Consider the following 26,247-nt stretch of genomic DNA (forward strand, 5'->3'; position numbering starts at 1 on the left):
GCACAAATACTTTTTTTTAGACTCATTTATGCATTAAAGATGAGCAAATATCAAGTGGATACAATTTTTTTGCTCAGTGGGACATAATTCAGGTCTGAAGGGGTTAAATGAACAAAGTGCCCCCCCCCCCCTTTTTTTACATTGATAAAATAATTAATAAAACCATGTGCTGTTTGGTATGACAGCACAAACCAAACATTGGTTTATACAGAGGCTGCATGAATAATTAATAATCTGCTACTTTGTATATTTGGCAGTAACTAGCCTATACATTGACATCAATATCAAACAAAAATCACTGATCATTTTGTCAGAGAACTTTTGTAGTGCATTCTCATTAGAGACACCACAAACAATGCGGGACAATTTACTTGTATACATTTCTTTGTTCTGCTGAAGGAAGATATTTGGAAGAATGTTTTTAACCAAGAAGATCTCGCCTCCAATTGACTACCATAGTATTTTTTCCCTACTATGGTAGTCAAGGGGAGGCGAGATCTTCTTGGCTACAAACATTCTTCCAAATATCTTTCTTTGTGTACAGCAGAACAAAGAAATTTATACATGTTTGAAACTACTTAAGGGGGAAAAATGATGACAGAATTTTCATTTTTGGGTGAACCCCTTTAATTCGTACGCACCTTTACGCGGGATACTGTAACGCAAGCACAGGCAAAAAAGTTTCGACTTCCGCTGCACACCAAAGTTTAAACTCTGTGAGCTGTGAATTTAAGCTTGAGCGGAATAAATGAAATTACATTACAATTGGAATACAACGGACAGTCTCCAGAAAGAAACCTTTAAGATTAATTTCGTTGATCAGTTAATTAACAAAAGGAAAACACGCTGAAGTAAAGTAGGCTAACAACAATAAAATGGTCAAAGGTATCGTTCTCACCTCCAGCGCACCAATGGCGAGCAGGCCTTTTTATTTGTCAGTTGATGATCAAAAGCTTTTTTATATATGTGCTGATGTGAGTATTTGAGTTTATATTATATATACTTTCCCTTAAAACATTGGCCTACTTAAAATTAAAGTAGGTCTTCATGAACATTAGACACTTAGAAATAGGCAGTTTAGCAATACAATGTAGCTGACATAACACAACAACACATAAAAACAAAACAGAATAATTGTTAGGGCTGCTCGATTATGGCGAAAATCATAATCATCATTTTTTTGGACAATATCGAAATCATGATTATTTAACATGATTATTGGTGGGTGATATGATCAAAATCTTATTTCACAATATGAGTCATTTTAAATATCAGTGAAGTTTCACAAATTTCGATTCTTAACGAATGTAAGAAAAAGGTCATCAATACAATTACACGAGACAAACAGTCAGCATATTATAAGAACAAAGAACCTAATCACAAACGAAATGGAAATACAACAGAATGAAAATACAACTTAAATAAACAGTGTTTTACATTTTTCAGGAAGATATAGTCTACCAACAGTGGTATTCAGATAAGTAGGCCTGATATCCTACAACAAAAAATTGAATAGTCACATGTAAAATAACACTGCATTTAACACTGCAAAGGCTTACTTTACACATTAAAAATAGATTAATCCTTATTAAAGCTACTTAAGTTATTCAGTCAAGATCAGTGAGTGATTTGCCTTTATCATTTGTTGTTTGATTATCATAAATGACTGCAGCAGGTAACTGTCACTTTAAGAGCTAATGCACGGATCCAATATACTGTTACACACGCGTTTTCTTTCTTAACTGTGCACATTTACTTAAGACATAACCCACTGTGTTTACCTAAATACTCTAAATAGGCATTTTGACATTTTTGTGTGTACGCATTTAGGTGCGTATCCGAAGTCATTTGCTTATCCGCGTTCGGCTTTGACTCGGAGCGCATTCACACAGAAAGCCACCAGGGGGAACAGTGTTTCTTTTGTGTGAAGGAAAGAATGGTGCGCTGGCTGCAATGTGGCAATAATCATTTTACCTTAATTATCTTGTTTTCATAATCATTGGAATCCAAAAATAAAAAAAAATCAATTATGAAAAATCGCACAGCCCTATATTGCAGTATCAGTGAAAAAATGTACAAGTATGTAAACGTGTATCTTTTGTACAAAATTTACATCATGATAATGCGTCATGATAAAAGTATAAAATCACGATGATCTGCAATATGTAATAGAAACAAATCTGAACAATCATATCTTATTTTACATTTGGAGTTTTACATATCCATGAGATGAGGCCTTGAATTTGTATTAAAACATCAGAAATACACATTTGGTCCTTTGTACAATTTACTGTGCAAAACCAAGGCTAACAAAACTATTGTACAAACAAAAGGGTCTTTAAAGGGGACCTATTATGCTTTTTTTCATTTTATCTTTAGTGTGCAATATAAATGTTTGTGCATGTAAACAATGTGCAAAGTTACAAAGTCCATGCCAAAGGGAATTAATTGCTCCCACAGAAAAAACCTACCTGGAATGCCTCATTTGTAGTCCTGCTATTATTTCCGTGCTGTAACTACATCACCATGTAACAGGTTTGCGTAATGCCTAGCTGCTGGCTAATTTGACTCGCCCTTTTATAAGGCCAGGAGGAGTTTATCACTTCTTTTCACTGCGTGAGAGGGGAAAACATCATTACATGGACTTACAGCTTACAGTGTTTATAATGAATTTTTAACGTTACATTTGTCACACATGCTCCAAGCGGTAGACCAATACAGCAGATTGGGGCCGGTTGAACAATCAGAGCAGACTAGGCAGATTTTAAAGAAACTAAAACTAAAACTAAAACAAAGCATTCAGACAGAGTGTGAAAACCATAACTGAATTTTTTTTTGAACATTTAGGCCCCGTTTACACTAGGGTGTTTTCATTTTAAATCACACAAATATTGATATGGTTACCCCAACGTTTTAGACCCTCGAAAAACGGAGACTTTCGAAAACGCCGCAGAGCCCGTTTTAGTTTGAAAACGCCAGGGTTGCGTTTCAGTGTAAACAGACCAAAACGGAGACGATGGCATGGCTGCCCCCGATCGCTCTGCATATCCTTTGACGACTGTGTAAACTATAACATGGAGACAGAATTGCAATCTTTCCAGGCATTGTTGTCATTTTTAGCAGCCATTGTGCAATTTAACTTTTTTAATTTAAATTTTTTTTTAATACTGCTGCTACCTACATGTGCAAGAGACAACTGTTTACACTTGTATGCACATACCCAGTGTGTATGAACCGTCATGTGACATTCGTTTTTGGTCATGTAGTGTAGACGGAGATCGTTTCTGAAACCCTTTGGAAACGCCAGTGTAGATGAGGATAGTTTTTAGTGTAAACGGGGCCTTAATCTTGTAAATTTATTCTATTAGACCCCCTAAACAAAATGATAAACCTGTAAATAAGCATAATAGGGGCACTTTAGGAATATAAATTGAAATCAGTTGTATCTGGGTCTTGTAAAAGTTAGCTGGTGTAGGCAGTCCTTATATGGCACAGTCATCTTGAGGGGAGGTGCTGAAGGCGGAGCTCCGAAGGAGATCCAGACAGTTTACAAGGATGAGGGAGCCAGTGATGTGTCTCCAGCGCTTGGTGATGGGGTTCTTCATTTTGTCCAATCCAGTGTGAAGTTCCTGAATCACATCCCTGTAACTGTCCCCAATCTGGGCTGCCCATGTGACCAGGAAGTCATAGGCAGGTTTCCACATGGCCTTAGTGAGAGGAGAAAAATTATTTGTCATATAAACCTGCATGCACATGACATTCAAGTGCCCTAAATTTAGTTCCCAGAAAAGGCTGTCTACCCGATCTGTCTCCATTAGAGTGAATGTGTGCAAATATTCTGAGCCAGTAAAACAAAGAGCAAGAGGAAGCTCATAATCTCATTAATTGTTGGTAGAACATTTAGGTTCCTCTTCTGAGCTGGATGCAAACACTGTAATCATGACCTGTATGTTTCCTGTAATCAGTGCTTAAAACCCAGTTTTAAACTTTACATATGTCAACTACTCCGTCACACAAATTTTAATTATTTATCCATTTGATATAATTTAGAGGATTCAACATTCTATACTTCAGATATACTTTTTTTTTTTTTTTTTTTACATAACTTTGTGTTTCATAATCTATGTCTTTGTTTTGTTTGCACAGTTGTCAACTTTTTTCAAACCTGATCTCATGAGAAAATTACAAGGTGGTGATTTGGTATGAATTTAGTTTGATTTGTATGAAAACATAAGATTTTTAGGAAAAAAACACAGCAAGCATGAAGGCCCTAAGCACACCCCGTCAGTGGGGTGTAAACACAGACTGTATAAAAAAACATATGAATAAGATCATAGGAATTAGCTATTAATTCTGCAAAATGTAAAACAGTCATGAACTGCCATTAGATTGTGTTGTTTTGTGGGAAATATGTACTCTCTGTACGAGAGTCTATCAGCACCAGCACAGAATAACAGAGCTTCCCCATTCCAAAATCATCATTAATGACTTGTCATTAATCAAATGCTCTTTAGCTGAATGAGGGGTATAGCTTTGTCTTTTAGTTGATAGTCAGCCAGTTTTAAAAGAATATTTCACTCAAAAAATGACTCCATATTGTTAGTGGGTTAAATTACTTTCTTTCTTCTGTGTAGTCTCAGTCATCATACACTTTCAATGCAAGAAAAAAATCCCCAAAACATCTTGTTGGGTACCACTGAAAAAATAAATTCATACAGGTTTGGAACAATGATAGTGAGTAAATAATGACAGAATGCTCAGGGGTCCGTTTCAGAAAGGAGTTTAAGTGAAAACTCTGAGAATGTTAACCCTGAAATGAGGGAAACTGGGTTTTCCGTTTCAGAATGGGAGGTATGTCAAACCCGAGAAAGCAGGGTCAAGCCCGTTTCTAAAAGAGAGGTAACTTATACTTAGAGTCAGTTACCATGGTAACTTACTCTGTGAACCTAACCTGGTCGGGAGCAGGTTTTCTTCGGTAAACACAGCGTTTCCTGCGGTCTCCTCCCCCTTTTTTAAAGTCCAAGTGATGTTTAAATAGTTTATTAGTTCATTCATTCACGCAGTATTTTTTTTCCTATTTCAAGGATAAATATCTAAAAATTCTTAAATCAAGATGGGTTTTCTATATAAGAAAATGATATGATATTTAGTCTTGTTTCCTGGGGGGATCTAAATTAAGTGCATTTTACTTAAGTAAAATGATCAATATCTGCCAGTGTGGTAATAAAAATAATCTTAATGCAAACGGAAAACAAGATTATTCGGAGTGTCTATTACTAAGTGCAAATTTACAGTAGCCCCGCCCACCACTGTCACACAAAACAATAGAAATGATTAATGGCTTCAGTGGTGTAGGCAGTAGCGTGTTGGGCTTGGAGAGCTAACTTGTGATGCGATTGACTGGGTTTGAATCTGACTTCTGCCGAACTCGCTCTTCTCCCTTTTCTCATCACTTATCAAATCAGAAAGGCATTTATTTTTAATAAAAATGAAAAAAATGTTCTAAAAGTGGAAGTAAATTGCCTAACGAGTGTTTAATAATGAATAAATAATAAAATAATAAATAATAAAATCATCTACACTCTGTTATTATTGCATTCTGTTAAAGTACAATAAACATGAGGTGCAAATATAATGTATCTGCCAGTATAAAATATAAATAGCATTTAATTACTATTTACACTTATTGCAAAGAACTGCTACTTTTAGTCTTTATAAATAGAAAATAATTTGTAAAATAAAAAAAAATAAACTTAATTATTATTATTTTCTTTTTTTGCATGTAGGATACCATGAAAATGAATATTAGTTGAATAACTTACCGTTCTGCCACTTTTCACCTTTGATATTTGTGGCGAGGGGGGCGTGGTTTAGCGGGGTCTGCGGCAGGAGGGAGTGTCTGGGGATGTGCGGTGATTGAACGGGTTGAATGTAAATCACGAACACCTGTTTCTCGTTCCAGTAACTGGCGTGGAGACAGGATAAAACGCCAGGAGAAGCAGGAGCGTGGGAGAGAGAGAGGGACTGCTGACAGTCGGACTAAGTGAGCTGAGCTCGTGTCGTGGAGTGAAGCCCATCCTTGGATGTGGAATTATTGAGTGTGCGTTGCACCGTCTTTTTGTTTATGTGTTGGATATTTTTCTCTGGTGAGAATAAAGACTGTCAGCAGCCCTAAAGCCGATTCCTGTCCTCTTCCTTCCCATTACACAAAGAACCTTCGTTACACTGGTGCCGAAACCCGGGAAGGAAGACGGAAGCCGCCGCCATGCAGGCATCCCCTGCCGCTGGAAAGCCGTTTGCGGACATCATTGCATCCCTCGCGGTCCTGCATCAAGAACAACATCGGGCCCTGATGGATCTTCGGAGTGACCAGGAACGCCGCTTCGAGGCGATCATCCAGGGCCAGCACGAGGACCGCGAGAGGTTCCGGAGCTGGATAGACCGGGAGGTTCCCACGGCGACCAGCGCGGCAGCTGCTGGCCCCTTCCAGCTGCCACTGCAGAAGATGGGCCCGCAAGATGACCCGGAGGCCTTCCTGGACCTGTTCGAAAAGGCTGCTGAGGTCTCAGGTTGGCCCCGGGACCAGTGGCCCATGCGGCTCGTCCCGCTGCTCTCGGGCGAGTCGCAGGTGGCAGCACAGCAGCTGCCCGTCCAGAACCTCCTGGTCTTCAACGACCTCAAGAGGGCCATCCTGCAGCGGGGCGGCCGCTCCCCGAGCAGCACCGTCAGCGCTTCCGGTCTCTGGAGCTGGGGGAGGCGGGCCGACCCTTCGTGTTGGCCCAACAGCTCCGGGACTCGTGCCGCAAATGGCTGATGGCCGACGGAGGCGACGCGGAGCAAATGATCGATCGCGTGGTGCTGGAACAGTTCACCACTCGGCTCCCAAAGAAGACCGCCGAGTGGGTCCAGTGCCACCGGCCCACGTCGCTGGATTCGGCCATCCAATTGGCGGAGGACCACTTGGTGGCGTGCCCAGGGGTCGGCGAATCCCTGCCATCTGTCTCTCTCTCTCCCTCTCTTCTTCCCCTCTCTCTCTCTAAACCTGTCCCTCTACCTAGGTCCCGTCCGCCCGGCCCGCCTCGTGTTCCGCCTCGAGGGCGGGGTGGAACGGATTCTCGGCAGTTCGTGGCGCCAAGAGCCCCGCCCAGGGGGGCGGGACTGGCCACCGCCGGGCTGGACCCCGCACCTGCTTCTCCCCTCTCTCCACGCCCATCATTCGGCCCGTTCTCCGCCACTGGAGCGGCGGGCAGGTCTGGGCCGGCCTGTTGGCGTTGCGGGGACCCGGATCACTTCATAGACCGGTGTCCAGTGATGGAGGTGGGGACATTGATCCGGGTCCCGGACGACCTGCAGGTCGCCCCCGGTCAGGCTGGTCAGTACCAGATACCAGTGAGTATCAAGGGGGGTACATATCAGGCTTTGGTGGACTCGGGTTGTAACCAAACCTCCGTGCATCAAAGCCTGATTTCATCCGGGGCATTGGATACAGGCCGCGTGGTTAAGGTACGGTGTGTGCACGGGGATATCGCGAGTTATCCGTTGGTGTCAGTCGGGATTCTATTTAGGGGTCAAAAGCATAGTGTGGAGGTGGCAGTTAATCCGCACCTCCGGCACCCGTTAATTTTGGGGACGAATTGGCCCGCTTTTAATAAATTATTGGGGCATTTATGCTCGGGTGCCTCTTGGAGTAAGTGTACGCGGGGAAGGGAAGTGTGAGTGCAGGCGGGGGAGACTGACCGGGGACCAGTGGTGACTGCCTCAGGGGAACCGAGCGGGATCGGGAGACTGATTCTCTCGGACCGTGATGATTTTCCCCTGGAGCAGTCTCACGATGACACGCTGAAAAATGCGTTTGAGAGGGTCAGTACGATTGACGGTCAGCCTCTCCAGCCTGGACGACCACTAACTTATCCCTATTTTGCGATTATTAAAGATAGGTTGTATCGAGTGACCCAAGACACTCAATCAAAGGAAGATACAACCCAGTTGTTAGTACCAAAGAGCCGCAGGGAAATGCTTTTCCATGCGGCTCACTCCAACCCAATGGCTGGACACTTAGGACAAACAGCGACACTAAATCGCCTCATGACCCGATTCTTTTGGCCGGGCATTCACGAGAACGTGCGCAGGTGGTGCGCGTCTTGTCGTGAATGTCAGCTGGTAAATCCTCCGGCCACTCCAAAAGCGCCTTTGCGCCCCCTTCCATTAATGCAGGTCCCCTTCGAACGAATTGGCATGGACCTCATCGGGCCATTAGAGCGATCAGCGAGAGGGCATCGTTTTGCATTGGTCATTGTGGATTATGCAACACGATATCCAGAAGCAGTGGCTCTCCGCAACATTTCCGCTAAGAGTGTTGCGGACGCCCTCTTCAGTTTAATCTCCCGAGTGGGGATTCCGAAAGAAATCCTCACTGATCAAGGCACGGCGTTTATGTCACGTACGCTACGCGAACTGTACGAATTGTTGGGCATTAAATCGATTCGAACCAGCGTCTTTCACCCACAAACGGACGGGCTGGTCGAACGTTTTAATCGCACGCTTAAATCCATGATTCGTAAGTTCGTTCAAGAAGACGCCAAAAATTGGGATAAATGGTTGGAACCCCTGTTGTTCGCTGTGCGAGAGGTCCCGCAAGCCTCCACGGGGTTTTCCCCCTTCGAGCTTCTCTTTGGGCGCCACCCCCGCGGGTTGTTGGATGTCCTAAGAGAATCTTGGGAGGACGGACCGTCTCAATCAAAAAATGAAATTCAGTATGTGCTGGACTTGAGAACAAAACTCCACACTTTGGGGCGGCTATCTATGGAGAATTTGTTACAAGCCCAGGACAGACAGTGCCGGTTGTATAACAGGGGAACTAATCTGCGTAAATTTGCACCGGGAGAGAAAGTGCTCGTATTACTCCCCACATCAAGCTCAAAATTACTGGCGAAGTGGCAAGGACCATTTGAGGTCACACGGCGAGTTGGTGATCTCGATTATGAAGTAATACGGTCCGATAGGAGAGGGGCACGTCAAATTTATCACCTCAACCTCCTGAAAAAGTGGAGTGAGGCGGAATCAGTGATGCTGGCGACGGTGATTAGCGGGGAGGATGATCTCGGGCCAGAGGCGAATGTAAAAAAACAATCCTTCGCTCTGGCCCCAGGGGGAGATCACCTTTCGCCCTCACAGCTCACTGATGTTTCCAAATTACAGGCTGAATTTGCCGACGTGTTCTCTCCCCTACCGGGCCGTACTGACCTCATTCAGCACCACATCGAGACAGAGCCGGGCGTGGTGATTCGCAGCCGGCCGTATAGGTTACCTGAACACAAAAAAAAAGTGGTTCAGGCAGAATTAGAGGCAATGCTTGAAATGGGGGTAATAGAGGAATCCAGCAGTAACTGGGCGAGCCCGATAGTTTTGGTCCCCAAAACAGACGGCTCAGTACGGTTCTGTGTGGATTATCGCAAGGTGAATGCAGTGTCGAAATTCGACGTGTATCCAATGCCGCGTGTGGACGAATTGCTTGACCGGCTCGGTACAGCTCGCTTTTATTCGACACTGGACTTAACAAAAGGGTATTGGCAGATCCCCTTGTCTCCATTATCCAAAGAAAAGACCGCTTTCACGACGCCGTTTGGATTACACCAATTCGTGACCCTTCCGTTCGGGCTGTTCGGGGCACCGGCTACCTTTCAGCGACTCATGGACAAGATCTTACGGCCCCATGCTGCGTATGCGGCTGCCTATCTGGATGACATTATTATTTTTAGTAATGATTGGCAGCGGCATATGCAGCATTTGAGGGCTGTCCTGAGATCGCTGAGAGGGGCTGGGCTCACGGCCAACCCGAAGAAGTGCGCAATTGGGCGCGTGGAAGTAAGGTATCTGGGCTTCCACTTGGGATATGGACAGGTGCGTCCCCAAATTGATAAGACAGCAGCGGTTGCAACCTGTCCGCGTCCCAAGACCAAAAAGGAGGTAAGACAGTTCCTCGGGCTGGCGGGATATTACAGAAGGTTTGTTCCTAATTATTCGGACCTCACCAGCCCGTTGACTGATCTGACTAAAAAGGATGCACCAGATACGGTCCAGTGGACGGAGCTGTGCCAGCAGGCCTTCACCCAGGTGAAGGCTGCTTTATGTGGCGGGCCGTTACTTCATTCCCCTGATTTCTCTCTCCCCTTTTTGTTGCAGACAGACGCGTCGGACAGAGGGCTGGGTGTGGTCCTGTCCCAGGAGATAGAGGGTGAGGAGCGGCCGGTGCTGTACATTAGCCGCAAGCTCTCTAAGAGAGAGGCTAAGTACAGCACCGTGGAGAAAGAGTGTTTAGCCATCAGGTGGGCCGTCCTCACCCTCCGCTATTATCTCCTGGGGCGGGAATTCACCCTCTGTTCGGACCATGCCCCTCTGCAGTGGCTCCACCGCATGAAGGACACCAACGCGCGGATCACTCGTTGGTATCTTGCTTTACAGCCTTTTAAATTCAAAGTGATCCACAGGCCGGGTGTTCAGATGGCTGTGGCCGACTTCCTCTCCAGAAATGGGGGGGGGGGGGTGGCGAGGGGGGCGTGGTTTAGCGGGGTCTGCGGCAGGAGGGAGTGTCTGGGGATGTGCGGTGATTGAACGGGTTGAATGTAAATCACGAACACCTGTTTCTCGTTCCAGTAACTGGCGTGGAGACAGGATAAAGCAAGAAGCAGGAGCGTGGGAGAGAGAGAGGGACTGCTGACAGTCGGACTAAGTGAGCTGTGCTCGTGTCGTGGAGTGAAGCCCGTCCTTGGATGTGGAATTATTGAGTGTGCGTTGCACCGTCTTTTTGTTTATGTGTTGGATATTTTTCTCTGGTGAGAATAAAGACTGTCAGCAGCCCTAAAGCCGATTCCTGTCCTCTTCCTTCCCATTACACAAAGAACCTTCGTTACAATATTATAACAGTGATAAGAATTAAACTTGCATTGACTCAGAAGAATGCGGATGTCATTTTGTCACGTTCTGTTGCCTTGGTGAATCGTAATATCGGAGCTCCACTGATCATGGCTTTTCATAGTCATGGTGCACGTGCTTAACTCAGAGGGTGCTTCTCAATTCTTATTTGTGCACCCTCGTTTCCTTTCCTCGCGTCTTAGCTCCACCCCTTCAGGATGCGAAGAAGGGAAACAAGGAAAAGAAGTAAGGATGGAGGAATTGAATCAAGTGAAATGATATATCTTCGCTCACTTTAGCGTCACTTCAAAGCGTCATCAGCTGCACTTGAGGGATCTACCCATATGTTGTTAAAGTTTGGTTATTTAAAAAAATATATTATAAATATTAATAAAGCAAGATGCCCCGTTGAAATATTTGAGATGTAAAATTTATTTAAACTTCATACATTAAAGCATACATTTAAATTATTGTGACAGATATAAAGGGGGAGGAGAATTTAAGCGTGCAAAGGATACACCTGTGTATCCTCGCTCATAACTCCTCGGGAAGCCTCCTCACTCCTCGTTCCTCGCGGTGCAGTTAAAGAATTGAGATGTCCTTCAAGATGGCTGAGCTTGATCGGTTTCCAGGTCATAGGATGGAGGAGCGAGGAAACAAGGAGGGATATTGAAAAGCACCCAGAGTCAACCTACTCAGAGTCGATTGAACTAACTCAATTCAGCTGAACTCAAGTTTCCCATTTCAGTGTAAGTCAACTCAGAGTTCAAGTTTTAACTAAGAGTTGGTTGAACCTCCTTATTGAAACGGGCCCCAGGTTTTTGAGCTTTCTGAGTTTGAACTTTTTGAGTTTTACCTCGCTGTCCAGTTGTCCCCTGCTGTCCCTGTGTGGAGATTCATATGCTTCCATCTGCTGCCGGGACACTTTAGCCAGTCTCTCAGCAAGCTCCCTCCAGCGTCCCGCCACCTCCACCGCTGTGGTCAACAGAACAAAGTCCATGACCAGTCGTGCCACCAGGCCCTGACAGTCCATCTTCAGAAGAGCCTGAATGACAGATACAGAAATGTATAAAATTTGATACCAAATTTTTTTTTTTTTTTAATATCTCTATTGGTAGATACTGGCTATATATTGTCTTACAATAAAAGATGCACCGATACTAAATTTCTCTGCCAATACCGATAGCCAGTTATTCAGAATGATGTCGGCTGATAAAGAGCCTGCTTTAACATCACTATTTCTAAACGATTAATGCGTTAAAATTCAACACAAGAGGGATTTCCTTCACACTATAAGTTACAGTCTGAACACATTTTTCCGCACCCTTTTGATTGACAAGATATATTCGGCCCTGATCATCGGCAGTTTTTAAACAATCGGCCAATGGTCAATAGTGATAATAATAGCTTTTATTGGCTGATACCGATTGATCGGTGCATCTCTACTTACAATGGATATTTAATTGTGCATTCTAATTTTTTTTCCCTTTAGGTAACTTTTGCAATTGTCTAACACTTGCTTAAAGTTATAATTTCATAACGGTGTTATAGGGATCACTCAAAAATGAATATTCTGTCACCCTCATGTTGTTTCAAACCTGTATGGTTTCTTTATTATGTAGAAAACAAAATAAGTTATTTTGAAGAACTGTTTTTATTTATACAGTTAAAGTCAGTGGGGTCCCAAACTACAAAATATATCCTTTTTTCATACTGGTTTGGAACAACATATGTGGTTTTTACATTTTAAAAGGAATATCCATACTGTACATTTTAATATTGTAAATTATCTTGTAACATTTAAAATGGTTTATTTTAGTTTTAATTACGAATTTTAACATTAACCATTTATTGGTTATTAGCTGTAACATAAAAATAATTATCGGTATATATCAGTATCGGACTGAATTTTAATACCAGTTACAATGCATTTACCGCATATGCTCAAAATATCATGCTTAAATAAGGTGTGAAGAATCCAAAATCCAAAATGATGACATTGAATCTATATGCAAATCTATATGCAAATATTTGACACAGTAAAAGCTTTTGAATCAAACTAAATTTTGTAGATTGTGTTGTTGTTATCTGCTTTCATAATCTCACACCATGTCTTCTGCTATTTTAAAAAATTGTTTTTTCCCTCTATGTTGTTGCCAAGTAAAGCCTGTTCTAAATAATTGACCTTCACCAAGAGTACACAGCAACACAAACTACAAAACTGAGATAGTGTTAGTGTTTTTCTAAGCACCGCCTCAGAAGATCTGGCCAATCAAGAGCTCAAGTCATCATTCAGGGTGCTTTGATAAATGTAGCGATATGCAGGAAGCGACGTGCAATGTTCCTGTGAGCACAATATAATGAGAGTGACTCCAGGCCCCTTGGACAAGGGAAATGTTAGGGAGGAATATCCGGTCGTTCTGTTGGCAAAGTATTCTTTCTTATTAACGTGACCTTCTCTTCTCCCTGAGAGTTTGTCATGACATTTAAAAAACTGAATAAGGACTTACATTCACCTTGCCTTGTGAATATATGACATTCACTGATCTACAAAATGTCTGAAACCGTTATCTGATGATGATGATGACATGTGACATCTATACTTTGTTAGTGCTTTATTTATACAACAAAGAAAAGAATCAGTCGTTCTACTAGTGTCATCAGTGAATGCAATTCAGCATTCGAATATGAATTTGTCAAAAGTGCAGGTGTTCTTCGTATATTCAAATATGTTCTCATGGACACACACAAAACAGCAGCAAGTGTTTTAAAGTTACACGCCCTGAACCCACTAATCTCTGATTTCAGTTCCATGGCTTGGAATGTTTGGAATGACAGGAAGTCTGCTCAGAGGGGGAGGAACACGGAGCTGATGCCCCAGAAGACATGTTTGGCTCCAAACAGAGCAATGAGATAGCAGGAGTCTTGGATGGTTTCCATCTTATCAAAGATGGTAGTTCTGCAAACAGACAGGAAGGTATGTTTTTTTGACTTTCGGTCAGTGCTAAAAGGGAGATACATTTATGTGATCGGTACAGTCTTCACTCCTCTCCTGTATACAACAAGCAGTGACTGCCACTCCCTGAATGCAAGTGAAATAGAAAGCGTATTGTGTGTGAATGTATCACACTGTGTACACACTGATTGTGTGCATTAGCCAAAGAAAGATAAGGCCTTTCATGTGCACCTGTTTCCTGAGGTGTCTCACCTCTGACCCCTGTCACTGATAGAAACTTATTAAAGTAAACCCTCCAGAGACACAGTATTAACAGAAAGCCAAACAAAATCTGCTGCCCAGGATTTTGACTGTCAGAGAATGTCAAGTGTGGAAAACGTAACTAGAAAAAAGAATGTCCAAATTTGTAATCATTTTAAAATCTATTGAGAAAATGGTCAAGGGTAAATTATTATTATAATGATTCCTAATCATTTCACTATGTTGCACACATATATATCAAAGCAAGTTTTTTTGTTTTGTTGTTTTGCTCTCTTCATTTCTTCCTTTAGACATCGCACTAAATTTCTCTTAATGTGCTGGAGAGTTCACAAAGACCCGCCCCCTTTAGTTACTGTTGCTACGTCCGACAAGCCATGCTGATCTCTTGCCACACATCATGTTCTCACGCAGTGAAAAATACATCACGGAGCAAAGAGGTCACTGACAACGCGTCGAAAACAGAGCAGGTTACTTTTGATATGAAACAAAGTCTCAAATTTCAAAATTTGTCATTTTTAAAGAAATGTAAACAATAAATACCGTTTTGTAGCTCTTTAATGTGTCGTGACAGATTGCTGTAGCGCCTCAGTTCAAGCGGCTCGTGAACCGATCATCTCTTCCTACTAGTTCATTTATAGCATCAAATAAACATGAATGAACATGAGAAGGAATGTTGTTTTAATCACGGAAAGACATCAGTACACCATTTTTCAAGTTAAAGTCCTCCGACATTAATCTGCTAACTCCTTTGTCGGACAGTATGGCGGATTCGGCGTTATGATTGGTTAGATCGCCTGTCAATCAAACTCCTGGCGAAGGGTCAATTCACACATAAAATAATAATAATAAAACAATAAAAAAAACAATTAATGGCAGACAGGAGGCTTATAAATTAAGGTTCATTAATTACTAAACATGTTTGTGACAAAATTAACAAGAGCAAATGTGCAAAAATGAAAAGTAAAAAATGCTTCATTCCTGTTTCCAGACTTTCCTCAGTACTCTGAGCCTTTTGTCTCCATGATTTATTTGTTTATTTTTGTTGTGGAGATTCTTTGTTACTAATAATACATTGATTCAAACTACCCACAACCCAGTGAACCTAGCTAATTTTGGCACTGAACAAGTTTATTTTTATATTAATGTTCTGGCAAATTTAAACAGTTATAAAGATGTATTGTTAATTTTACCTAAAATGTCTGTGGAAATACACACATTGAGAATTGCGTAGCATATTGGAGTGCTACACTTGCAGTAAATTCAAGCCAAAAAACTTGAATCTGTATACGTTCACTCCAATTAACAGGTATTGTTAGCGTCATGATATACCAGTTGACCTACTACAGGAATTTAATTATACTGTATATTACACACAAAGCGTGTCTGAGCAAATCAAGATATTTGATCAGTGCATAAATTCTTTAAATTCATAAAACATGACATGTGAATTAGTTAGCATGCTCGTACGTTTGCTTAGCTTTGATTTAACACTGCACATACACTAGACATCACTGCAGATTAAGACAGATGAGAACAAAATTTCTCTTTTGACTTCCTCTTCTTTAAAATCTGATTTTATGACACTATTCTTACTAAATATTTCCTCTTGCCTGTCTCTTTTGATTTATTTTTATATAAGCTGACCATTCTGTCTTCTTGTTTATGAACTATTGTCAGAAATTTCAGACTGTTTATACAGAACCACTCTTCTGCTCAAACAATAGGCTAAAGGAAATGGGTGGACACTGAGGAATCAAAGACTTAAAAAAAGTTCAGAGACATTTAAATGTTCTTCTGAAGCATGTCTGTAAATTCATCTGGTCACAAATAAAGCCCAGACTGGAGAACATGCAAGGAAATAGCATTACAACTAGAACTTTTACTGATTAAAATGGAATTGCAAAGTTCTGGAGTTGCAAAGCTGTTCAGTCAATTTATAGGCAACCAGAAAGACTAATTCACCACGGCTTCCCTTGGGAATTTTTAATGGGTTTCAAAATTCACATTTGACTGTGTCATTTATTTTGTAGAACAGGAAAGTCTCTTCATAAAATGTTAACCACAGACCTCATTTTATTTATAAATAAAAAAGCCCTAGAAATTCCAGAGGCAAATCCGTTGCTCTAAAATGCAAATTCTTCTCTATGCAGAATAGTAGTTTATTAAAATGTGCAGAGAATTACAGTTGCATGTGTGTTAGCAATCTCCTGGCAATAGATTTGTAGGTGTGGAGGGGTTGTGTAGTGTAGGGCGCCTTTCAGTCCATATTTGATGCTTCTGTGTAGATGTGAACAATAAGAAAGGAAACATCTGCACAACTAAGACTCTTCAACACGTTCACATCTTCCGGCATTTTCACTCACAGGTCTGTTGTCACGTTTTAGATGGTCACAGATGACCCTTCCAAAATGTAGTTTATGAAGAACATTTCTATGTGTCTGACATTCATTTAGGCAGCATCACTTCATATGAAGCTCTCAAATTGATTTTGTCAAAGTGACATGCTATATGACAATGTATGTTGCCAATATTGTAATTTTAATCTGACTACAAATGTGATGTTTTTAGCAGATGTTTCAGCTCATTGTTATTTCAGTTGAGCATAACTTAAGCATGTCATGCGCAGACTTTATATGATTTGTTGATATCAGATACTGAAGATATTCTTTTTAAGTCTTGTGCATTTCACATTTCATTTTCTTTTACAGTTGTTCATAATTTGAGAGTTTAAAACTATTTAAACTTTACTATTTTTTTTCCTGTTTTGCAAAATTATTGTTAGACGAATTGGTGTGTTTCTGACTCTACTTTCAAAATTGGATTGAGTGATTGTTAAATGGAATGTTAAAGGAAAAAGTGTGTAATTTCTGGTAGTGTTTACACTCTTCAGGAAGTCAACCTTTTGTATTTAACACACACAGTAGTAAAGACTTGTCAGAATAAGCATTGTAATCATTGTTGAGGCAAGGACACATATGTGAGAAACACAGCATTAAAGGATTAGTTCACTTTCAAATGAAAAATACCTCAAGCTTTACTCACCCTCAAGCCATCCTAGGTATATGACTTTCTTCTTTCTGATGAACACAATCTGAGATATTTTAATAAATATCCTGATGTATGCGAGCATTATAATGGCAGTGAGCAATACCAATGAGTATGAGCTGAAAAAAGTACTTCTATCCACATCCATCCATCATAAATGTAGTCCACACGGCTCCGGGGGGTTAATAAAGGCCTTCTGAAGCGAAGCGATGCATTTATGTAAAAAAGATATCCATATTTAACAAGTTATGAAGTAAAATATCTAGCTTCCGCCAGACCACCTTCCGTATTCAAGTTACGGAGTAAGTGTAAACTAGCGTTGCGTCAGTTGCACTTTTTCCGTAAGTTGAATAGGGAAGGCTTAGGACGTAGCCAATAAACTTTTTGAACTGCAAGAGTTTTACACTTTCTTCGTATGTTGAATACTGAAGGTGGTCTGGCAGAAGCTACATATTTTACTTCAGAACTGGTTAAACATGGATTTTTTTTACACAAACGCATCACTGCACTTCAGAAGGCCTTTATTAACCCCCCCGTAACCGTGTGGAGTGCGTTTATGATGGATGGATGTGGAATGAGGCACTTTCTTCAGTTCATACTCGTGACCCCTGTTCACTGCCATTATAAAGCTTGAATGTGTCAGGATATTTATTAAAGGTGCCCAAGAATGCTTTTTCACAAGATGTAATATAAGTCTAAGGTGTCCCCTGAATGTGTCTGTGAAGTTTCAGCTCAAAATACCCCATAGATTTTTTTTTATTAATTTTTTTAACTGCCTATTTTGGGGCATCATTAACTATACACTGATTTTGGCAGCGCGCCGCCCCTTTAATTCGCCTGCTCCCTGCCAGACAAGCTCTCGACTATATTACAGTGCATTTACAAAGTTCACACAGCTAATATAAACCTTAAATGGATCTTTACAAGATGTTTGTCATGCATGCTTTATGCATGCTTCGAATTATGTGAGTAAAGTATTTATTTTGATGTTTACGTTTGATTCTGTATGAGTTTGAGGCTATGCTCTGTGGCTAACGGCTAATGCTACACTGTTGGAGAGATTTATAAAGAATGAAGATCGGCTCTTGTCTCCTTGAATACAGTAAGAAACGATGGTAACTTTAACCACATTTAACAGTACATTAGCAACATGCTAACTAAACATTTAGAAAGTCAATTTACAAATATCACTAAAAATATCATGATATCATGGATCATGTCAGTTATTATTGCTCCATCTGCCATTTTTCGCTATTGTTCATGCTTGCTTACCTAGTCTGTTGATTCAGCTGTGCACATCTAGACGTTACTGGCTGCCCTTGTCTAATGCCTTTCATAATGTTGGGAACATGGGCTGGCATATGCAAATATTGGGGCGTACACCCAAACTGTTACAGTTGAGATTTGCCTGTTCTTCGGAGGTCTTTTAAACAAATGATATTTATATAAGAAGGAGGAAACAATGGAGTTTGAGACTCACTGTATGTCATTTCCATGTACTGAACTCTTGTTATTTGACTATGCCAAGATAAATTCAATTTTTCATTCAAGGGCACCTTTAATATATCTCTGATTGTGTTCATCAGTAAAAGAAAGTCACATACACCTATGATGGCTTGAGGGTGAGTAAAGCTTGGGGTAAATTTAATTTGAAAGTGAACTAATCCTTTAATGAGAAGGCCACTGGTGGACTGTTGTAGACAAGGCAAATGTCTTCTTATGCAGTTTTTTTTTATATTAATATAGTCTGTGATCCAAATTATTATGCAGTGAAAAGTGACATATCAGTAGGATTTTAGTACAATAAACATTTAGATTTAAGTTTTACAGAAAAGGTGTTTGTTTTATTTCTCATACACTTTAAAAAAAAATTCCATCAAAATAGGGCAGAATGTACTGTATTTGATGGAATTTTCCTTATTATTATTATTTTTTTTACAGGTATTTTACCTGTATTTTGAATTTTGAACATTGAACATTGTGTTTTAGGTTTAACGGAAATGTCCGTAAAATTATCGTCCTGGTAATTTTCTGCCAGTACATTATCCGGTTTTTTTTTTTTTACAGTGTAGCTTTTTAGATAATTGGTATCAATCTCAGACAGGTTTATAAAGTAGCTTGCCAGGTCTTCCCCATATTGCATGAGAACTGTGCCTTGCTTAATGATGTGGAAGAACATCAAGAAGACCTGGCAAACTACATAAACCTGTCTGAGACTGATTCCAGTTATCTAAAAAGCTACTGGAAATAAAACAAACACTTTCTTTGAAAAACTAAAATCTGAATGTTTGTTGCACTAAAATCCTGCTGATATGTCACTTGCACAACAATTTGGAACACAGTTTACAAAGCAGATTTTTATTTAAAAGTAGCTAAAATGCAACTTGATATTTCCTTAGGAAACATCCTGCTTCATGTTCCTGTTGACACACGTTTTCACATCAGACATGGTTTCACACATATTGACACAGTGGCACGAAGAGGTTGGGACAGGTGATAACCAGAGAAACCTGCATCTTAGCACATTCTCCATCATCGTAATATAGACAAATGAGATATATAATGTAAGGTTTTTCATTCAGTTTATTTAGAAATGGTTGCTAAATTGATCATATGTTGTTGGGTGGGTAACTGGTGGTATTCTGCAAATAAGGTGGTGCTTTAAAATGTTTAACAGCACTTGGTCTCTGCTTCAGAACCCCAAAAAACTCTCAAGTGTTTGTGACAACTGTGAGTAATATTATGAAATATTTATTTGACTGGCTCTGGTAAGAACTACAGAAATTATATATTATTCATAGTTTAATTAATACAAATCTCTTCATTTGCAAAACTGAAAAGTGTAGAATAAATCCTTCAATCACACCATAAAGGTCAATTGCATGCAGCTTCATCAAGTTTTTATAATTTTCAGTAATGGCATTATTCTATTTCAGGTTGTTTCATAGTTGACTTTCAGACTTTCGACTTAACATTCAAAAACCTTACTCTTCTCTTGATTCTCTTTGCAATTGCTAACCTTATAAATAATAAATGAATTAAAGTGTAAAGTAAAATTAAAATTATATTTTTTTATTTATTTTGAAAAAAATATTATAAAATTTTAATATTCACCATTTATCAGTTATTGGCCAGTATATGGGGGAAATTATCAGCTTGTCAGTTTCAAGAAGACCTCAAGTAAATAAAAAAAAAATGTTTTATACAATTAGTTTGTTTAGTTTCTATGAAGGCACTCTCAGTACACACTCAAGTTTAGCTGAAAGATCTATGTCCATGTCAACGCTTACCTTCATGAGTTCCTTCTGGAAAGACTTCCTCTCTTTGCCTTCAGCTGTGTTGCAGTCTTCCTTAAGCTTCTCAAGAACAGAAGCCACTTTTTCAGGCTCACTCTCTGGCTCTGTCCGACAGAAATGCGCCAGAGGCAGATTGACGTAGCCCAAAGCATCAGCAAACGCTCTCCAGCTCGCAACGTTCTCCATCAATGTCGTTCGCACTGATGCGTAGATGTACGTCAGGCACATGCAGGGCTTCAGGATCTGCTCTAAAAGGGCTGTAGTCATAAGATCGGGCCCTTTGAAATTAACAGGTTTCACTTTTCCCATGATTAGAATGTTTTTGGCATGCACCAAGCCAATTCTTCCATGGTAGTATCCAATGTACCACTCTTTAGTCCATAGATGTCCTTTAAATTTTATTTTTTCCTCACTCAAAAGAGCCATTACGTCACCTTTAAGATACTCTAGTAAATACAGGCTTTTGGACTGTCTTATAACAGTTTTCAGCAACTTAGCGAATTTCAGGTTTTTGACTAGTCTGTCTTGAAACACAGGGTACTTTGTGGTCGCAGCAAGAGGAGACAGCACAATTTTGTTCACTTCCTTTTTCTTTAGGAAGCGCCTTTGAACTGAGCTTCTTGTGCTTGTTTTTGGTAGTGGGGTTGGCGTCTGAACACAAAACTGGGCAAGGATACAGTCCTTATCATCCTTGACTTGAATTCGCAAAGTAAAATCTAAAATATCAGTAGAATCCCGTGCTGCAATCATGTAGATGAGACGGGCCACTTTGCCGAGTTTGATCTGAAAACCCCTCACGGTTCTTGCCTGTTCATTGGCTTTTACTTCAAAATTGGACATGTTTGAATACACGCCAACTTGAAGGTCTTGAGGTTTTGTTAGTACAAACTGATGCTTTCCCCAGAGCTGGAGGACGACAGGTGTAGTAGACTGTGAGTGCTTTTTTACGTCACTCACTAGCAACGTCTTCGGGGCGCAGTCGTGGCCAAAGATGGCCACAACTGTCTTGAAGGATGGGTGGATGTGTTTTGGCCCGTATACCCCAAGAGTGACCTTTTTTACGACATGTTCCCACACCGTGTTGTATGGGGCCACAGTTTGTGCTTGGGCAACCACAGAGACATACATGCAAGGTTCTAAATTGTCCAGAGTCACTTGAACTGTGTCTCCATACATGTATACATGTGGAATCGGGACGTATGGTCCTTCTTTCCAATCGCTTCTTACGCACACCACCTCTGCAGTTTTGCGGCTCTCTATCTTCACTACAACGGACACCTTCATCTCTAAAGTGACTGGGGTCTTGGTTTCCATGTTACTGAGTTTTACTTCTACCACTGGACTTACAGTAGTACATCTATCATTGTTGAGCTCCAATGGTGGATCCAGAAGGGCCTTCAGTGAAATCTGTTGAGTCTCACCTGGTGCAACATGGCCCTCAGGGATATGTATGCTGATACTGGTATTTGGTAGCTGCACGGCTCCGCCAGAACTGTCCAGATTGCACACAATGTTGGTCTCTATTGGCTGGGTTTGCCCCCAACCTGGATTTTGTCCAATGGAGTCCAGGTCGTGGCAGGATCGTGTAAATTTGCGGTGATTTAGCCATGCCGTTTTGAAATCATCTCTACTTTGAAAATGCTCAGGTTTAGGTGACTTCATGCCACCAAAAAAACTCAAGGAGCCTTGATTCCCATCAGACAAGGACTGCAGGACAGACAGTTCTGACATGCTGTAGCAGCGCTTGCTCCTAAAAAACGGATCATCTCGGCGAAGATTTCGACTCATTCCTGCGCCGGGACTGAAATTGTATGCGTCAAATAGCCCACTTTCAAAGCCATTAATATTAACAGTGCTGCTGGTGGTTGAGATGGGAAGTGAGGGGTTATCAAAACACAAAGCATTTGCTGAATTATGCTTGTTGTTTTGGTCAGAGGTGTCTTGCACCGTGCCATTTAGGAAAGGGTTAGTTGACATCCGTTTATTAACAAAAGGATTTTCATTTCTAGATTCTGTGCTTTTGGAGGACTCCTTCCACTCCCCTGAGATGTCCATTTCTTTCACTCCCTCAGAAGTGTCACCAAGGCTGTCAATCATACCGCTATCACTGAACGAGGAGTCTCGATAATTGATTGGGTGGACATAGGCTGCTGGGATGTATCCCATTTCTTTACTGTTGTGTGCATACCACCACTCTCCACCCGATGTGTCTATAACATAAAGACAGTCTCCCTTTGAGAACTTCAGAGTGGTAAAGTTGGACGGACAGTAATCCTTAATGGCAATCACTTCCCTAACTGCTCCAAATGAGGTAACATCCAGTCGTAAGGCACTAGGGGTAGGCGCTGTAAAAAAAAAAATGAAATTAATGAAATTAAAAATAAAGTTAACAGTACTTTGATTGTGAGGTGAGAATAAGAAAACAAACCTTTAACATCTGTAAGGGTTGCCTCTGACACTCCTTCACTGAGATCGATAAGTGCGCCCTCAGATCTACAGCGAGGGAGCACAGTGTTGTTGTTCGCTGAACGAATGCGGTGGGCAGCCATGGTGAGTATCGCTACTGAACTCCAACTCTTGTCTCAAGTTTTCCTTCACATGTTTCTGTTTCACATTGAGAGATCAAAATCTTCCATAATATCTGTATCAAAGCAATATAATGGCATTATGAATTTGCTTTTTTATTTCTCGTGAATATTTTCTTTAAGGAAATATAATTTTTTTTGACAGTCCTTTTCTAATTAAGAAATGCAATCAGAACAGATCAGAACAATTGATCTACAAGGAGAATTTAAAAATAAATAAATAAATACACAGTTAACTGTGATAACACATTTTTTTCTCAGTATTAATAATCACAGTAAGATTAGCCATTATAGAGCAAATCCTACAATTATTTTCTTATTAGTCTATCAGGCATGTATATAAGGCAAATTTCAGTTTCATTTCCTTGTTCCATTTATTATCCTAAACCTAAGAGAGCCCACATTTGCCACTACATGTCTTGAAGTGAGGCTAATAAGAGCAGAAATATTTCTTCTTGTCCAGACATGTCTACCTTTTTCGTGACATCCTTTTGAAAACAAACAGAGAATAAAAGGCCCTGGTCTCTATGAATGTTCACACAGTCAATTGCTTCTATAGCCTGAAATCAAAGGCACTACATTTCTTTCCTTTTTTTTTTTTTTACTATTATACTTGAAATGACTTATGTTGTCCAACGTTTGCTTCAAATATTGCGCAAAGTGACTGAATTATTCATAAATAAATAGAAGTTCCATCTGAGCTGCTTTAAGTGCCCAGTATGCAAGCTTAAGGATCAAACAACGCTTGCTTTTAGTAATCAAAACTAACATAGTGTTTGAGTGGAACTCGGCATCCTCTTAAGTCTGATCATGAACTATAAAGGCTCTCCAGCAATACACATCAGTGGTTTCCATGGCTACCACCTTGGGGAAGAAAGCACACACAGTGAAGCGCCTTTAGAGAAAATGCCCAGCTGTAGCCTACTGGGAATGTCTAACATTCATCAGTCTGACATATTATGAAACTACTAACTGTATTGCAGTCCAGCAGATTATCACTCCAACAAAGCGATCGCTATGTGTCTGGACTCAATATTTCAATATGTTTAAAACTAGAAGTTCTCCACAAAGCCTCACCTTTAGTAAAAGCAAATTCACTCAATGAGGGTTACAGTTTTATATACACTAAAACAGCAATGTTATATAGTAAGACAACACATAATATAAGCAGCAAATATAGCCTTAAGTACATTATCAGCAAATGGAGAGCAGTTGTGTTATGTTGCATATTATATGAGATATTACTACACATTTATCTGGTAAATGCTCATTTAGAATTTTTTTTTTTTTTTTGATTTGGGCAAATATTCCTGAAAATGGCATTATTAAATCATTGTTGTCTGACTTAAAATTGACTTCACTTGTCTTGATTAATTTGTGTATGTGTTTCACTGCAGGATCTGCTCTGTGAAACACTGTTTGGTTGTTCCACCTCGTTTCAGAAAAACAGAGGAAATGCCTGTGAAATAATGACGTGCTGCATTTCCCAAAACTTACTTGGTACAACTTTCACATTTTAGTGAAGCAACACCTTCAGGGTATAGGACGTACCAGTCTGGGACATGAACAAAAAAAAATCTCAGCGCTTGTTCAATTAAAGGGATAGTTCACCCAAAAATAAAAATTCTGTCATTAATTACTCAGTCTCATGTGGTTCCAAATCCGTAAGACATTCGTTCATCTTTGGAAAACAAATGAAGATCTTTTTGATGAAATCTTAGATTTTTTCTATTCCTTCATAGACTGCCTTTGCAACTGACACTTCAAAGTTCATAAAGAGATCGGGAAACTAATCCATATGAATCGAGTGGTTTATTCCAAATTGTCTGAAGAGACTTGATTACTTTTTATGATGAACAGATTTAATTTAGGCTTTTAATAACATATAATCCATAATATGGATTATATGTTATTAAAAGCCTAATCAGAGAACATGAACAGAAGCTCAACTGTAATTGAGTAATTGATGACAGAATTTTCATTTTAGGGTGAACCCTTTAATTTTTACTGTAATGGACATTTATATCATTGGCTATTTTCAAAACTGAATTTACAGATTTTTGAGACATGACTGCTCTTTATTGGTGACATTGCAATTTAGCCTACAATATTTAAACTATATGTTTTATCCAGTGCAGATTAAATGAATCAAATGAATCGTTTTTACAAGTATTTGGTACATTCCAGACAGAGCTCAAAAAGAGTTCAAAACAGTATGTTTAATTGTTAACATATATCTCAAAATATGTAAGTTAGATGACTTTTGAGGAGAAATGGGGGGAATAGTAATGTTCAGACTGTTAAATTAAACATTAATGCTGCAGAGTATATATTATTTAAGAGGAGCTCCTTAGTAGTTTGACATGAGTGGATTCCTGGAGGTTTGACTCGAGTTCTGATCCTAATAAAATTTGCATCCGTTAGAGTTGCACTGATCATTCGAAAGATATTTCGCAAAAGAAGATGTTCTGACACTTCTTACGTTATTGCCCAGTTTTTTAGGACTACGTTCAAGTATGAACTCTCAAGCAGGGAGTACAGATTCTTTATGTGAGATAAAAGACGGTTGATGGGTGTAACGTTACCTCAGACAAGTTGAAACGTATTGTGAAATCTTAAGAAACGGATGAGGACATTCAGTAGACCTACACATTCACACAGTGTCTAACGCGACGGGAAAAAATCATAAACTCGATATATGAAGTGTCAGAAACAGCAGTTGTGAGTTCAGCTGTAAGTTCAGAAAGGAAAGTTGTAACTCAGTGGTAGATAGAGACGCAAACGGCAATGAAACACTAATCGATGAAAACTCCGATGAAGAAATAAAGGCCAAATGTATTATATAAATGTATAAATAATACTTACTTTATTGTAGATGAAGTGCAGTCTCTTGTGGACCGTTATGTGCAGCTGCCGTGAGCGCGCGCCTCATCAGTCTCGAGCGCTTCGCTGTACAGTAAGAGAAGCTGCGTGACGTCATTAGCCAGGAGGAGTCCCGGTTTGTGCCTAAATTCGATTCCCTGCCCAAATATTACCCCCCTCGCTGAAGCCGCTACCTGATTGCTTAATCCTAACCCCATCCCCACACATCCCCAATCCTAAACCTACCTATACTGGGGACTTGGAGAGGAATATTCTGGTGGGGGTCAGAAGAATTTGGCACAACACCTGAAAAAAATAAGGTCAAACCCTT

The 26,247-nt window shown here is 40.3% G+C and overlaps 1 protein-coding gene across 2 annotated transcripts; it reads right to left on the reverse strand.

Moving 5' to 3' along the window:
* Positions 1-541: 541 nt before the first annotated feature.
* Positions 542-26,044, reverse strand: sh3bp4 (SH3-domain binding protein 4). 2 transcript variants are annotated; one of them, XM_067409039.1, is made up of 5 exons: positions 25,920-26,044; positions 22,898-23,073; positions 20,464-22,814; positions 11,768-11,956; positions 542-3,707 (listed from the first exon to the last, which is right to left on the reverse strand). In XM_067409039.1, exons 2-5 carry the CDS (start codon positions 23,016-23,018, stop codon positions 3,483-3,485), a joined length of 2,886 nt encoding a protein of 961 aa, XP_067265140.1. In that variant the 5' UTR covers positions 23,019-23,073; positions 25,920-26,044; the 3' UTR covers positions 542-3,482. The 2 variants fall into 2 exon arrangements, with proteins under 2 accessions (XP_067265140.1, XP_067265141.1); XM_067409040.1 differs by having other exon boundaries at positions 22,898-23,110; positions 25,920-26,030.
* Between the last annotated feature and the right edge of the window lie 203 nt (positions 26,045-26,247).

Source organism: Chanodichthys erythropterus, chromosome 14 (genome assembly GCF_024489055.1).
Source record: "Chanodichthys erythropterus isolate Z2021 chromosome 14, ASM2448905v1, whole genome shotgun sequence".
Classification (NCBI taxonomy): domain Eukaryota; kingdom Metazoa; phylum Chordata; class Actinopteri; order Cypriniformes; family Xenocyprididae; genus Chanodichthys; species Chanodichthys erythropterus.